Source organism: Macrobrachium nipponense, chromosome 11 (assembly GCF_015104395.2).
Source record: "Macrobrachium nipponense isolate FS-2020 chromosome 11, ASM1510439v2, whole genome shotgun sequence".
NCBI lineage: Eukaryota > Metazoa > Arthropoda > Malacostraca > Decapoda > Palaemonidae > Macrobrachium > Macrobrachium nipponense.
In genome coordinates this window covers 89,329,521-89,346,344 of record NC_061087.1, presented here as the reverse complement: position 1 = coordinate 89,346,344, position 16,824 = coordinate 89,329,521, and the positions used below count along the sequence as shown (strand labels likewise).

General features: G+C 36.0%; 1 protein-coding gene across 1 annotated transcript in view; it reads right to left on the bottom strand.

Annotated features, from left to right (window-relative positions):
* Positions 1-14,284: 14,284 nt before the first annotated feature.
* The window catches only part of LOC135209361 (ABC transporter F family member 4-like), a 97,146-nt gene continuing 94,606 nt past the window's right edge, over positions 14,285-16,824 (bottom strand). Inside the window, exon 3 of the mRNA XM_064242061.1 lies at positions 14,285-14,471. Within this exon, the coding sequence (XP_064098131.1) occupies positions 14,285-14,471 (187 nt within the window). The remainder of the gene's footprint in view (positions 14,472-16,824) is intronic.

Below are 16,824 nucleotides of genomic sequence, written 5' to 3'. Positions count from 1 at the left end.
AGACAAGCGCGACTTTGTAAACATGTTTGTAACGATAGTAAAACATTATATCTCAAAGCGTTCACATTGTCCGTGAGTTATCGCATTAATAGCTAACGATGTAAGATTGTTAATGTTGAAAGGCGAAACATCTTGTCTTTATTTAATTTGTTAATCAGATAAAAAGAAAGGGGAAAAATACTAAAGTTTTTTCTGGAAAAGGGAAGTATATTGAAGCCTCTTTGTAAAACGAAAAATATTGAAGGTTTTCTTATGAAAAGACAAAACAAATAATGCAACGCCTTATTTCAAGAAAACGGAAAAATATTCAACGTTTTTTTTCAACCTAACGACGGGAAAGGCAAATTATTGAGGCTTTTATTTTTGGGGAAACAACAAAAAAAAGAAAAAACAAACGGAATATTCAAGCCTAGCCCTCCTGAAAAAAGATGAAAAAAATTTAAGCATTTTTTTCATTTTTTCTGAGAAGGAAAATATATTGAAGATTTTCTTCTGAGAAGGAAAAAAATGTTTTTTCTGAAAAGGAAAATGTATTGAAGCTTTTTTTTTTTTTTTTTTTTTTTTTTTTAAGGAAGAAAGAAATATTGAAGTTGTTTTCTGAAAAGGTGAAAATATTGAATTTTTTTGTCTGAAAACGAAAAAAAAATTGAAGATTTTTTTGTCTGGAAAGGGAAAATAATTGAAGTTTATTCTGAAAAAATATAGCTCTTTTATCAAAAGGAAAAAAAATATTAAACTTTTTCTGGTAAAGGGAAATATTAAAGCCTTTTCTGTAGTCGTTCCTTGTTAAAAAATATTGAAACTTTTTCTGATAAAGAAAAGTTATTAAAACCTTTTCTGTAGTCATTCCATGTTAAAGTTTTCCCCCTTTACTTTAATAAGAGTTTATATAGGAAATTTAAACCTTTCTTCCCCTCACCGATTCTTCCCCTCACCGAAAGTAGTGTTCCTCCCCCTCCCTCCCTCGGGAGGACTGGGTTCCCCCCCCCCTTGGGCGTGATGGGTTCCCCTCCCTCCCTCGGGCGTGCTGGGTTTCCCTCCCTCCCTCGGGCGTGCTGGGTTTCACCTCCCCCCTCCGCGGGCGTGCTGGGTTCCGCCGGACTCAATCGGAGTAATTAAACAGAACTGACAGAGTGATGGGTCAGTGTCATCAAGCAGAACGGGTCCGTGTAATTTCCGGGCGTAGAAATAGCCTGCAGGGTTCACGCTAGGTTTTCGATCAACCTTTCTCTGGGTGAAAGCCCCTGCAGTCTAAACGAAAGTATGTGGCTTTGAAGTACTTTCTCTTGTCCTTAGCAAGTTGCGCGTTTTCGGCGTCGATGGTCGTTTGATATTTTGATGTTAAAAGTTGCATTCGTCTCTCTCTCTCTCTCTTCTCTCTCTCTCTCTCTCTCTCTCTCTCTCTCTATTCGTAAACATGAATTATGCCTGAGGCTTTTTTTAGCACAGGGAAGATTATACATTGTGTAGAAAATTAAGTTTTAACTCATTGCTAAACTTTCAAACCTTTTTCCCGAATGAACGTCATAAGGAGAAAAATGAGCTGTGGTCGAATTTTCGTTTACTTTTACTTTGATACTGTTTTATTTTATTTTATTGTATATTAGCTGTATTATACCAATGTGCTTCAGCCTCTGAGAGGGATAAAGCGAAATAAATTTACTTATGGTTGAATTTATGTTTGCTTTTACCTTATAGCTGTGTATTTAATTTAATTTTATTTTGTATTGTTATCTGCATTATACCATGCGCGCCTCTATATATATATATATATATATAATATATATATATATATATATATATATATATATATATATATATATATATATATATAAAGAATGGCTACTTTTCGCATCTCAGAGCGATGCGAAAAGTGGCCATTTGAAACGCGTGAAAGTTCCCGTTACGGTCGGTTGAGTCGGCACTTACAACGTTAATAAAGCTCATTTCGTGAGAATTGTACGTGTACCTTCAATTATATTTAGCATTAGGCGACCCAGGCGTGTAATCCCGTTGTAAATAAGTACGCATTCCAGCTTAGATTTGTGTTTTATGAACTGCCTCGGGGGAGAGTAGTACCCAGGAGTTTTGCGTTTCTGGCTACACGGGGTGCGCTTTATTCGTGTTCACTTGTTGTTACAAGAACGAGAGAGAGAGAGAGAGAGAGAGAGAGAGAGAGAGAGAGAGAGAGAGAGAGAGAGGGCTGCCACACTCGACATCCTGTGAAAACTTTCTTTTTTAAATGAGGCATGTATATGAGGATTATTATTATTATTATTATTATTATTATTAATTATTATTATTATTAATTTTATTATTATTATTATTATTATTATTATTATTAAATGTTGTTTACTAGAAAGAAGAAGAGCTTGGTTAAATTTTCCCATCTAGCTTTCCTACAAAACAAGTACACAGGGTCGAATGGTACATTCTGATAAATTCTTTAGTCTGCGTGAATTGAATAAATTCGCTGAAACTGTTATTGATTGCAGGTAAATACGTGAACGTTATATATATAAACACATACACATTTATATATGTATATAATTCCATTTTTGGCCTAGTTAATAGTGTGTATTCATTATATTTGGAGATCCCATGTAGGGCAAAGGGTTTATCGTTGAATGACTGCTTACACATATACACGTGTACGTGGATGCTTTTGCAGTAACGAATTCAGTTTTTTCAGATATATGATCGTTAAATTCCTGATTGGTGCTTTCAGGTTATCAGCAGTAAATACGTTCACGACAGAGTTCCTGTGCTTCTTTTTTTTTTTTTTTTTTTTTTTTTTTTTTTTTTTTTTTTAACTTCCAAATTTACAACACCACCATTGATTGTTTGAGTTTGCCTTTAATCGGAACGCAAGACGACCTCGACGTGTTGTCAAGGTCACCGCTGTAGTCATGCAACAGTATAGTTTGTTTGCAGAATTATTTTTGTGTTGGCTTTCCTTTCGTCTTGTTTGTATTTTTAATCAGTTAATGTCTGTGTTGTGGTTGTTATTTGGTTTTAACTTTTGTGTTTGTTTTACTTCATCTTCGTATTTGCATTTTCGTTTATGTCCTGATGTTGCGCAGTTAGAACCTCGAATGTTCAAGCGAAGATGCAGTGCATTACTACCCTGGAGCAGTTCTCCTTGTATTTTATATATATATATATATATATATATATATATATATATATATATATATATATATATATATATATATACATACATACATATATATATCTGTCTATTGATTTGTAATTGATTTTTTCTCTGATAATTACTGATCTCTTCTGTAAATCATGTTACCTTCTGTTACTTCTTTCAATTGAAAACCATATTCTTGGGAAGCTTGTATTTCAAGTCAACGGTCCCTGTGGGATTGTTCCATATGAATAGGGTTCACTTTCTGAATGATAAGGTAGTAATAATAAATGTTTTTTTTAAGATTACTTATGTATATATATTATATATATATATATATATATATATAATGTTTAAAACTTTACTTTCTTTATGTACTTTATTAAAGTATTTTATAATAAATTACTCTGTAAAAGGATGCACTTGTATGTATGTACAGTTCGTTACTCGAGTGAATTTATTATGCCTTCCTCTTTCGATGGCATGAATTATTGTGTATTAGATTCGGATATGTATTTGGTAGGAGATTTAATGGTATTCATCAAAACTAATTGACACACATGATAAGTGGTCTATTTAGTAAGGGAGAAGGTTGTAATTTCAATAAGCATTGTTGTAAGAGTGAAAGAAAAGACATAACAAGCAAAAAATGCAAACTTCGGCGCAATCGAGTTTTCTGTACAACGTATCATGATGTATAAAACCAACTCCAGTTGCTCAGCAGATGAGGGACAGTGAAGGTGCGTCCCATAGCTCCGGAAGGCGTTGCCAGATGCACAATCCATGATAAAATTTAACCTTTAATAAAATAGCAACTACTGAGGCTAGAGGGTTGTAATTTGATATGTATGTATGATGATTGAAGGGCGGATGATCGTAATACCAATTTGGAGCCCTCTAGCCTCAGTAGTTTTTATTTGATTTATTTTTTATTTATTTTTTTTTTAAGATCTGAGGGCGGACGGACAGACAGAGGCGGCACATAGTTTTCTTTCACAGAATACTAAAACGCGGAAATTTTCTTCCTTGGACGTATTTACCGATTCGGTGATGTGTCAGACTCCCGGAAGTTTTCTCAGGAATTTTCTTAAACGTATTTTAAAAGGCATTTTTGCTTTGAAAGGCCGCGCGACGTTAATCTCTCGATGGCATTCCAGACATGAAACATAGCTCTCGTCTTTAATGTCGACCTTCCGTGCTTGCAAGCTCTACGTCTTTGGTTTTCCTTGATTTGTGGCCCCCGCTCGTTCTTGCCGAAATTGTATAATGTTTCCAAACAGCTCTGGCTATTGGGGTTTGTTACAGACTCCGCCTGACGGTGTAGATCACTTTGCTAAAGTAGAAAGAAGGAAGGAAATTGTTTGTGTCGACTTTCATTGGAGAGAGAGAGAGAGAGAGAGAGAGAGAGAGAGAGAGAGAGAGAGAGAGAGAGGAGGTTTACCTTCTCAAAATGCCGAGAAGGGATTGCGTGCAGTTACGGGAGAGTGGTTGTTGTTTTAGTAGTGAGTTTATCGCAATTAATTCAGTTATTATTCTACATTATCATTTTATCTATACTATCTAACATCTGCTGTAAATGCGCGTGCTATTCAAAAAGCTGTGATTGTCAATATCATAGTTCATCTGTCGCAGTCTCGTATTTTGTGAAATGTTACTGGTGTTCGAATAAAATATCTCCTCTCTCTCTCTCTCTCTCTCTCTCTCTCTCTCTCTCTCTCTCTCTCTCTCTCTCTCTAAATACATAAATAAATAAATAAATAAATAAATAGATAAATAAATAAATAAATAAGTGTGCCAAAAAAAGAACTATTTGTAATTATATAATTATATTGCTTAAAGAAATACCGATGCTAATGCTGGTGTCATATATTTAATGCATTACAATTAGAGCAGAACATTTACTGAAGTTGAGCATTAGAAGAAAGAAATGAAACTAAACGAATACTGGATTTACATGCCGTGGCCTTTTGTAAATGGACAGTGCTTATCGTCTTCATTAGCTTTCGTCGCTAGCCTTCCTAAAGCGACGCTTTTCTACCGTGTTAATCGCGGGTATCCTAATTCAATATGGCAGAAAGCGTAAATCCCCTATTCTCTCTCTCTCTCTCTCTCTCTCTCTCTCTCTCTCTCTCTCTCTCTATAAAGAAAGTCGACACAAACAATTATAAATTTATAATATACATACACACACATACATATATATATACATATAGTACATATATATATATATCTATATATAATATATTATATATCATATTATTAATATATAGATATATTATATATATATATATCTATATATATATATATATATATATATATTAATTATATTTATGTATTTATTACCCATCGTTATAAACCCACGTTTGTGCTACTCACCTTATTTCATATTTCTTACTATGCTTATTCCTCATGAGATTAAATTTGCTGATGCCACCATAAAGTTCCGATCGTCCTCCTTTCCCAGTTGTTTACTGCTTATGTATTTTTTTGTGATTTTGTAATGGGATTCATCCAAATATTCTCCTGACCGCCTAATACTAAAAGAAGAAAAAAAAAACACCCCTCCCAAACTCCAAACGACCATTGGCCTCCCATAATGTCCCTACTAACCCAACCTTCCATTGGCGCTAATGTTGGTGGAGGCGGCTCTGCCTCCGACAGTCTGGAATGAAACTTTATTCATCAAAGGGAACCTCCGTCGATTACCGTTATTGTTATTAGTCTTCAGCAATATGCAAAGTGGTAAATCACAGATAGCCGCCGTCGGCCAGGTTATGCAACTTCTGGGTGTTGGGATTAGTCATTGTAACAAACACACACATACTAATACATATATATATATATATATATTAATATAATATATAATATATATATATATTATATAATATTATATATATATGCTTAAAGCCCATAAATGTCCTTTAATATTTAAAATTCGCTTCTACCATCGGAATGAGAATATTTTCATATATGTTAATCGAAGGGGAATTTTTTAGTTGTTGATTTCGTCCTCTCGAGGATTCGAAACCAGCGCCTAGCGGACGGAGGAGAAATCAAGACTTCAGTGATGATATCGAAGTCAGGACTTCAGTGACGTTATCGATAACATCACTGAAGTCCTGATTTTTCCTCTGTCCGCTGGGCGCTGGTTCGAACCCGCGAGAGGATGAAATCATTATCAACTAAAAAATTCCCCTTCGGTTAACATATATGAAAATATACTCATTCCGAGGTAGAGCGAATTGGATATTAAAGGACATTTGCAGCTTAATGCATGTATATGAATCATGGTGATGTGATAAAAATTCATATTATATATATATATATATATATAATATATATATATATATATATATATATATATATATATATATAGTGTGTTCCGTTTGTTTTTTGAAAAAGATGTTCATGCAAATGAAAAAATGCAATGGTTGGGTTTTCCATCCCTCTGTTGAATTCACTTTAGTCGCAGCAACATATTTGCATTGCTGATGATATATGTATATATATATATAATATATATATATATATATATATATATATATATATGTATATGTATGTATGTATGTAAATGATAATTATGTATACGGAATTTGGTTTACTAGATTGCATAAATGCTTCAAAGTTGATTTAGCCTTAAGCAAACTTTTTTCGTCAATTTTGGAGATCTCAAATTATCACAACTCGCAGACAGGTTTTATTTTTATCCTTTAATTAATATGATTTCTATGAAAATAATGATCATGGTCCATATACTGATATTCAAGGTTTATGGTAATTAAATTTTATGCGAAAATGTGTAAACCTCGTTAATTTGAAGAAGTATAATAGTCAGCATTTATGCCGTTCAACAAGACAATTTAAGACCCGTCGCCGGCATCAATAAATTTTTTTTTTTCCAATTGTCCACGCATTATTTAGCGCGGGTCCCACTCCCCCTCTCCAAATGCGAAATAAAAGAAAAGAAAAAAAAACCCACTCCAGTCTCTTTTGTTGTGTTCACACATGGAAGAATATTTTGAAAGCTGTTTGTAAACACGAGAAAAATGCGGACGCAATAGTTTTTCAGGAAGCGATTTATTTTGACGTTAGTTTTATGGCCGAGTTTTATCTCCTCTTCCCTCTTCTTCCACCCCCCCCCCCCTCTCCTTTACTTCCCCCTTCCCTTTCCCTCCCCACTCGACGGATTGTGCTGCCTTTTGGCTTTAGATCTTAGATTGCTACGGTCCCATGAAGCCGATAAACCTGATTGAATTTTACTGGGGGAAGTTTTATTTTGTTTCATTTTATCTTCGGTTTTGTATTCGTCTTTGCGTCTTTCATTGGAGCGATAAAAATCGCCGTCTGTCGGTTCAGGTCGTCGTTGCCAGACAGAGTTTGCGCTGGATCTCTTCGAGTCCTTTTTTATATAGTCCGAAAGTTTTGGCTTTTATTATTTAAAGTTATATGCTTGGTTTCTTCTTTTCTCCGCTTGTCGTGAAGGTTTCCTGCGATGCAGTAAAATTCCCTTTGATTTCCATGACTATCTCTGTCTTGTGGAAACTATTGATATTCAGTAATGCTTTTATCTTTCGATTCGCAAGGTGTCAGGTTATTTTAAAGATATTATTTGATCAAATTGTTAAGCTCTGTGTGCAGGGTATGAATACACCATAGTGCATTGGTTAAGAAGTATTGGTTAACAAATAAGGAAATGAGTCAAAGAAATTTTATTGTAGTGAGTAATGTATAGAGTTTTTTTTTCTCTCTCTCACACACACACACACACACACACACACACACTCACACACACACACACACACACACACACACACACACACACACACACACTCAAAATTGCAAACGGCAAAAGTTTTCCTGTGACTTGTAGCCTTTTGGCAAAAATGTTAAAATCGCTTGCTGCCATTCTGTATATTTTTAATACGTATTGAGACAAAGAACACTGCCTTTAACGAAGTTTGTTAAAACTTACAGAAACGACATTTGACTGCAATGTATCACGAAGACAATGGAAAAATATAATAAAACAAAACTTTGAAGAACAAAATAAAACAAAAGGTTCTCAAGTTAAACAAAATATTTAACTAAATTACATACTTATGTAATTTAGTTAAATATTGTGTGTGACTTAACGTCGATTTGTGTTATTTTGTTATTCTTCAAAGCTTTGTTATAATGTATCATTCTAGTGATACTTTGCAGACAAATCTCGTTTCTGTAAGGTTTAACAAACTTCGCTCAATACGTATAAAAATAAATAAATAAATAACTGAAAAAAAAGCAGCTGCTGAAAGGCCAACTACTTTGTGGTAATTAATTTGTGCTACTTTAAAGTTCGTTATAGATTAAGTGTCAATGTAGTATTTGCTTCGTGAGAATCGAGTTGCAAATATATTACGTATTTGGTGTAGATTGTTCGATTTTGATCTACATTTTCGTAGATTTCTTTAGTATCTTATTTTAATGCGGCCTGAGGCTGAATGTATATCTATCGAAATCGTTAGGCCTAAGAGATGTTCGTGTCATCACATCATTGAATAGAATTTATTGCTTCGTGTGATTGGTAGAACACGTTGAGAAACATGGAGTGATTACATTTCAGTTGAGTTTGTAAATAGCTTTCAGCTGATAAATATTAGTTCTCTCTCTCTCTCTCTCTCTCTCTCTCTCTCCTCGATCGTCTCTCCTCTCTCTCTCTCTACTCTGATTCCTCACTGGCGGCCGTGGGAAGCGAACTCGGGCTACTAGATAAATAGTCAAGTACAGAACCCACTCGTCCAGTGAGGAACTGATTAGCAATTCATTTCTCGATATAATGCTGTTCGTATCCCACAGTAAGCTGTAGGTCACGTTGCTAAATAACCAATTGGTTCTTAGCCACGTAAATAATCTAATCCTTCTGGCCAGCCCTAGGAGAGCTGTTAATCAGTTCAGTGGTCTGGTAAAACTAAGATATACTTAACTCTCTCTCTCTCTCTCTCTCTCTCTCTCTCTCTCTCTCTCTCTCTCTCTCTCTCTCCAAATGGTTGAGCGATCAGAGTTTTAAGTAAGCAGACATTTATCTTGTTTTTGTTCAGCCGTATAATATATTACAGTCACTCTGTTGTATTAACAATTACTCTGTACTTAATGGTTGGACTTTTTAAATATATTTGATATGTGCACATGATAGTTTTTTATTTTGTTTAATACATTTGATGTTTACATGATTGGTAAGCTTTTTAAATACATGTGATTTGTCGAAAATTTTGAAATATAACTTTTAGAGCATATTCTATATGAAAATATTTATTGTCGCAAAATATTTTTTTTTTTTTTTTTTTTTTTTTAGCTTGTATGTTTTTGTGGTTCCGTAAGTTTACCCCGTAGTCACAAGGATGCTTTCGTAAATAGGTAATCATTATTGTCATATATACTCAGTGTTTGTTCGTTTTTGTTTAAGTAAATTGAATTCACGACCTCTTATACAACTCTCTCCGAAAAAGTCCAGTAGATCGTAAAGTAGTATGCACATGCTTTTTTTTGCTCTTCCTTTTGCATTTCCTCGCTGGACGAGTTGGTTGCGTACGTGCCTCCCGATCTGGTAACCAGAGTTCGCTTCCAGTCGCCACCAACGCGGAATCAGAGAAATGTAATTTTGGTGATTAGAAATTCATTTATCGATATAATGTTTCGAGTCCCACAATAAGCTGTAGGTCCCGTTGCTGAGTAACCAATTGGTTCCTAGGCCACGTAGATAAAAATCTAATCCTTAGGGCCAGAGCCCTAGAAGAGCTGTTAATCAGGTCAGTGGTCTGGTTAAGCTAAAATATACTTAACTTTTTTTTTTTTTTCATATTGCGAATATAACCTTCAATGCTCGTGAGCAAAGCACGAATGAGTCACTCACTGCTCCAGCGCAGGAGGAGAGTTCAATTTCGCTTTTTATTTTTTTTTCTGTTATAGGAATCTTATGCATGTAAACTGCGATTACGTCAAGGTAACGACGTCGAATGAAGATTCAGTGCGACGATAACAGCCTCTGAAGTCCCCGCGCTGCCACTCTCGGGAGGGCATTTTCCTTGCGCTGTCGACTGGACGTAAATCTCCGCCATTAAGAAATTGAAAATGTAAATGGGGCAGCAGCAGCAGCAGCAACAGCAACAACGCAACAGCAACAGCAACAGCAGCAGGAGCAGTAGTAGTAGGAGAAGGTGGAGGAGAAGACCTTGGGAAGAATGAGGGACTGGGAGGGGCTTGAGTCTCCTGGAGGAGGTGGTGCCCGTAGACATCGCGGGAAATTCACGGGGAAGTGTCCATAAAACGGGTTTCATGCGGAGGATCCATTTTGGTCGATGTCCCTGCTCGGGCTTTTAGGCTGGACATGGCCCCCTTTCCTAAGTCTCTCTCCCCTCCCCTCCCAGTTCTGATGCATCTTTTCCTCGTGGCACGCCCTCCCCCCTTCCCCCCGTCCTCCTCCTCCTCCTCCTCCCAAAATATACACAGATCACGGAGAAAGAGAGAGAAAAAGCCAGGAAAGGAAAGGGGAATGGGAGGAATGTAGGGAGAAGGAGAGAGGAGAGAAAATATTTATCTGAATCAAAGGAGTCAGTCTCCCTCTCCCCCTCCAACCATATACCTATATCCCATTGTATCCCCTGCCTTACACGATCTATCTCCCCCCCCAAAAAAAATAAATGAAAATAAAAATCATCTTATGGGTGGAGCTGTGAGCCAGTCATTGGTGGGCTAAGAACTTTTTTTTTAAAGATATTCCTTCTTCTTTTTCCTTTTCCCGCAAATGGAATTAGCTTTTTTATGTACGAGTTTGAAATCTTGTTATTGGGTTTTATTATCCTTATAAGGTACGGGGAGGTGAGGGGAGGGGATGGGGATGGGTGGGGAGTTGGCTGGGGTTAACCCGACTTCGCTTGTTAGATTAAGAGGTGATCAGATTTGTCTCCTTGATCACTTTTCTCATAATAGTCGGGAGATTTAGTGTGACATTATTATTATTATTATTATTATTATTATTATTATTATTATTATTATATAGGTTACATTAAATTGCTCCACATGAACTTATCATAATCTTGGAATTATAATTGTTACCGAGATTCTTTCTTTGATATTTTTTTTCAGTGTCACAGTTATACTGAAATATAATATTTGAAATTCCATTGCATTTAATAGATTAATATTTCTGTTCATTATGATTATAATGACACTTCAAGCGTCATCAAATTACCTCTCATGTAATAATTTACACAATGGTTTTAAACTTTTTGAATTCATTTGTCACAACTACATGATATCTCTTTTATGGACATTAAAATAAGAGCTTTCTTACTTTTGCACGATATGAATTGTGTATATGCATATTGTGTGCTTGTGCTTGTGTGAGTGTATTTATGTACGCTTGACTGTGTATGTATGTACGCGTGTATGTTTTTCATTTTTGTTTCGAAATGTTTTCTCTATATTTCTCGAGGCGGTAAATTTTTTTTAAATAAAATCTTTAAATTCTTCAAGTACCCATATAAGTAGAAGAGAAAGATAGAGCCACTTCTTTTGCATTGTTAAATAGACTTAAGCTATCCGTCTTGATGAAAAAAGTAATATTTTCTCCTTTACAGGATAGTATATTATGATTTATAATATTCTTTTGAGCAACTTTTACATTTACAATTTTGTTTTTAGTAAGTGTTCTGCAACGTGGGAAAGACGCGTATGGTGTTGCATCATCGGGCATTATTTATTATTTTTTCTAGGGCAATGCAAAGCAACAAATTCTGACTAATTACATTCTTTACTAATGTTGCTCTCTCTCTCTCTCTCTCTCTCTCTCTCTCTCTCTCTCTCTCTCTCTCTCTCTCTCAGCAAGTGTCAAGTGTGCGGGAGTGAATGGTTTTTAAGAAGCAGAAATATTTTTAACTTGAAGCTTTATACATGTTGAACGACATACTGAATCCTGAGGGTCTTTCGAGTTTTTTTCTAGAAGACTGAATGATTAATCGAATACTTAAGGTCTTCCAGTCTTCCTGGTCTCTCTGGGAGACTGAATGATGCTGTAAATGTTGAAGTCTTTCTCTCCTGGATCAGATTTATGTTTTGAAATGAAAACATTTCTCAATATTCTCTCTGGAGAATAAATGTTTGAGAGAAAAGTTTTACTTTTAATTCTCTGTTTTAAGATTGAGAGATTACAATACAAAACATTGACTGTATAAATGTTCATCTATCCTAAGTCTTCTCCAATGCGCGGAAATTTTTTTTTTCTTTTCAATCATCCTCTCTGAAATTAAAAAGTTTCTTAAATGTTGAATATTTCTGATATAAGCCACTTGTCTACGACTGAGAGATTTGCCCGAACTTGGAAATGCATCTGTAATCGTCTTAGGAGTCTTTGTTCCTAACTACGTAGAAACGTAGATCTTTATTCCTCGTGCTTCCTGCCTTCTTTTCCTCCTCCTCCTCCTCCTTCTCCTCCTCCTCCTCTTAAATCTTAGTTTGGTGTAATCGGATTTAGAAGGCGTCTTCCATGTTTCTGTGAATGCTCGTGGTTTCTTCCCCTTTAATCTTCGTTTACCTTATTACTTTTATGAAGCAGGGTAAGTTTTTAGTTTCCTGAAAAAAGAAAAATATTGAATTGGTTTTGTCTGTCTGTCCGCCCCTAGAGGCTAGAGGGCTGCAAGTTGGTATGTTGATCGTCCACCGTCCAATCATCAAATATACCAAATTGCAGCCCTCTAACCTCAGTAGTTTTTATTTTATTTAAAGTTAAATTTGGCAATGTTTGTGCGTCTAGCAACTAGAGGCCAGGCCACCACCGAGCCGTGGTTAAAGTTTAATGGGCCGCGGCTCATACAGTATTGTACCGAGACCTTATTAGTCAGATGTTTGTTACACAGAAAGAGGAGGGTATTTGATTTGAAAAGAAGCCAAGTTTTCCAGGGAATTTTATCACGGCCGACTTGTACGAGAGTGCCAGTGAAGCAGGCGTATTCCCTTGATGGCGGTCCCGTCAAAAATAAATAAATGGATAACAACAGGGCCTAACCCCGGGGGGACCTCCTCTTGAGTGAAAGATATAGTATTCTGTGAAAACAAGAGGTGGTAAAGAACGACGTAGCTTGTTAGTGGAGGGAAAGAATCTTGCAATACGAGTATTTTTGGTCTCCCGTGATATTGGAAATGGTGGACTCCCTGGCGCTCTGTCCCTGGCCGGAGGAACTGTAGAATAGAGACCAAGGTCACTTTGCAGCAGAGACAGTTTTTAGAGAAGGGGTGATATGAACTTTTCCTAACCGTAAAAGGGTATAATAAAATTCATCTTCGTAGTAGCAAAGCCATTCTACATTGTAAACTTGTATTAAATGGGGATACTGAAAGATATTCAGATCAAAATACGGCTCTCATATTCTTTTGACATTGAGAGAAACCAAGACCGCCACATATGTATGGGTCTTATCACATTACCGTGAGTCATATAATACTCATTAAGCTACAAATGTCCTGTAATATCTAATTCGCTCTACTTCGGAATTAATCTTTTCCATGTATGTTAACCGAAGGGGAATTTTTTGGTTGATAATAAATTCGTCGGCTCATGGGCGTGAACCACAGAACCGAGAATTCACGACGCACAGTGAAGCGTTGTAAGCCACACCTGTGGTTTAGAGCGCTTCACTGTGCGTCCTGAATTCTTGGCTCTGTGGGTTGCGCCCATGAGCTGACGAATTTATTATCGACTAAAACATTCCCAATTGGTTTACTATATGAACATATATTAATTCCGAAGTAGAGCGAATTAGATATTAAAGGTCATTTATAGCTTAATGCGTATGTATGCATATATACTATATACTGTTGCACACAAAAACATATACAAAATGTGTTTGGATTCTCGCAAGAGAGCTGGAGTCAGTGATGCCTATCAAGAATTGATTGGACTATATGAGATAAGTTCATGCGTGGAAAGAAGATTCGATTAAATCTTTCAGCAGCTAACTTTCCTTGATGTATTGCCTCTCTCTCTCTCTCTCTCTCTCTCTCTCTCTCTCTCTCTCTCTCTCTCTCTCTCTCTCACGTGCCCCTAATGAAATAGTTGGCATAAACATTTTTACTCAGTAGTTATTGGGCTTCTTTTAAATTGATACCAGATCCTTCTTATCGGTAGACTCCGCCTCGGAGCGGCATTAACGTATAAGTCTTAGCATCCATTTTATCGCCGTTATCGCTCGTCTGTAAATGGCCCGTGTTTATCATCGCCGTGGAGGTGATCGCCCCCGAACAGCCGCCGACAGGTGGCCGTAATGGGATAGAAGGGCTGTTTGCTGAGGAATTAAAGCTCCGGCTGGCAATATGAATGGGCTTGTTTATACTCTGAGATAACGTATATACGCAGTTAGTTGCGCGCTTACGCCTCCAATCGTTATATTCATCTCCCCTTTTGCAATTTTTTTTTTTCACAAGTGGCCATTATATTCCATGGGTGACTGTGTTGCAAGTTGGTGGCCTTATAATCCTGTCATTAAGTAAGTGAAAGTCCCAAGGCGAAAAAGTGTTTTGAACGCCTATAAAGTAGGGTGTGTGGTTAGCGACCTCATCTCTTAAAGTCTGATTGAAAATCACAAAGGCAGCAATATTATATATATATATATATATATATATATATATATATATATATATATATATATATATATATATAGATTATATATATATAGATAGATAGATAGATAGATAGATAGATTGATTGATTGATTGATTGATAGATAGGGGTTGTGAAAAGTCACAAGTCTTTACATCATAATCATGCTATATTATTCTCTTGATTATTTTTTGTGGTTGTTAGAAGAAAAAATAAGCTGCTCTCCCACTCAGTTCATCAACAAGGTCGTCTCTCATCAGAGAGAGAGAGAGAGAGAGAGAGAGAGAGAGAGAGAGAGAGAGAGAGAGAGAGAGAGAGACGTCAATAGTGCCGTTCTCCTTAATGACAGACCCATCCCTTACTTTAACCGGACAGATCTTATCACTGACGATGAGAGAGAGAGAGAGAGAGAGAGAGAGAGAGAGAGAGAGAGAGAGAGAGCTTAATGGGAGAATTTCAAGTATGCGGAAGCTGGTTTATGAAAACGAATGTCTTTGGCGTGAAGAGTTATCAACAAAATCCAATGTAAAAGGATTACTTGCTGTACGAATCGGAAGTCAGGTTAATGCCCTTTTCTTGCCCAGACCCAGAGGAACTAGGTTTAAGGGGGAAAGGAGAGGGGCCTCTTAAAAAGAAGAAGACGGGACACAATTTATTGATTAGATTTCCTAAACTTGGCAGTAAATTGATTGAAGCCATTTTAGTAGAGAAAATATAATGAGAGTAAAAACTATGAAAAGTCATGCCTTCATAATAAAAAACATGTTAGTTTTTTTATGGGACTAGATTTTAATTCCATGCATTTGGAACCCACGTATAAAGTGTAGTAAGTGGAAAAGAGGAATGTACTCACCGGGATCTATCCTATGGACAGTGACAGCTTCTGTATTGCAAACGTACAGTACCGATAGCTAACTGTTAAGAGGGAAGGTTTGACTCGAACCTTATATTCAAGGAGTTTAAATATAACCTTTTTACGTAAATATAACCTCCTTGCTTAAGGTAGTTGGGCATAACCTCCTTGCTTGCATTCGTAATTTGGAGATCTGGGAATAATATGTTGGAATTCCCTTGTGACAGTTAAAACTGGCCAGAGTTCATATTGAGAAGGGTGCCAGAAGGAATGGGGGGACGAGAGGAGGGGTGGGGGGGCTTTTAACAATACGTCCTTTTCACCCACTCTGATTGGGTCCTTTCGAAACGGCGTAAAATTGTTATGGTTTTTTTCTCTAAAACCTACACAGTTTCCCTCACGGAGAAAGGTACTGTCTTTTCTCTCTCTCTCTTTGCAAGTGTTTTCGGACGTGAACGTCCCTAAACCTTTTGAATAATTTATTTTTTAATTTTCAGTTCTGTTCTCGTATTTCTCCAGATTTTAGGGACTATACGCGTGTGTGTGTTTGTTTGTATCTGTGTCCGTTTTGTAAGTTGCTTTTTTTCGATTTTTTTTGTATCGAGAAACAATGTTAAAGAGATTCATAGGAAACATTGTTATTGTGACATAACTCTCTCTGTCTCTCTCTCTCTCTCTCTCCGAAACTTTTTTTGTTAAGTAGATTCATGTAAAGTAAGTTCTGCATCTCGGTCCCGATGACTATTGATGATACGACGTTTAAGTCTCTCTCTCTCTCTCTCTCTCTCTCTCTCTCTCTCTCTCTCTCTCTCTGAAGGATTATAGAAAACTACCTAGTTCCTGTTAAAAGGTAACTCATTATTCTAATTAGAAGTATTAATTTGCTTAATTACTTTCAATCACAGTCACTAATGAATTGAATTACAGGTTATAAATTCGAAATACATTGGCAGCACATTTCATGGAAACTGTCTTCTTACCCTCAGGAACCTTCCCTGGTAGGAAGAACGTCTTAATGCTGGAATATATATATATAATATATATATATATATATATATATATATATATAAAGTATATTGTGGGGTGAATATAGGATATATATTTGTATATACCTATATATATATATATATATATATATATATATATATACATGTATATATATATATAGTATATATATATACATGTATATTTATATATATATATACA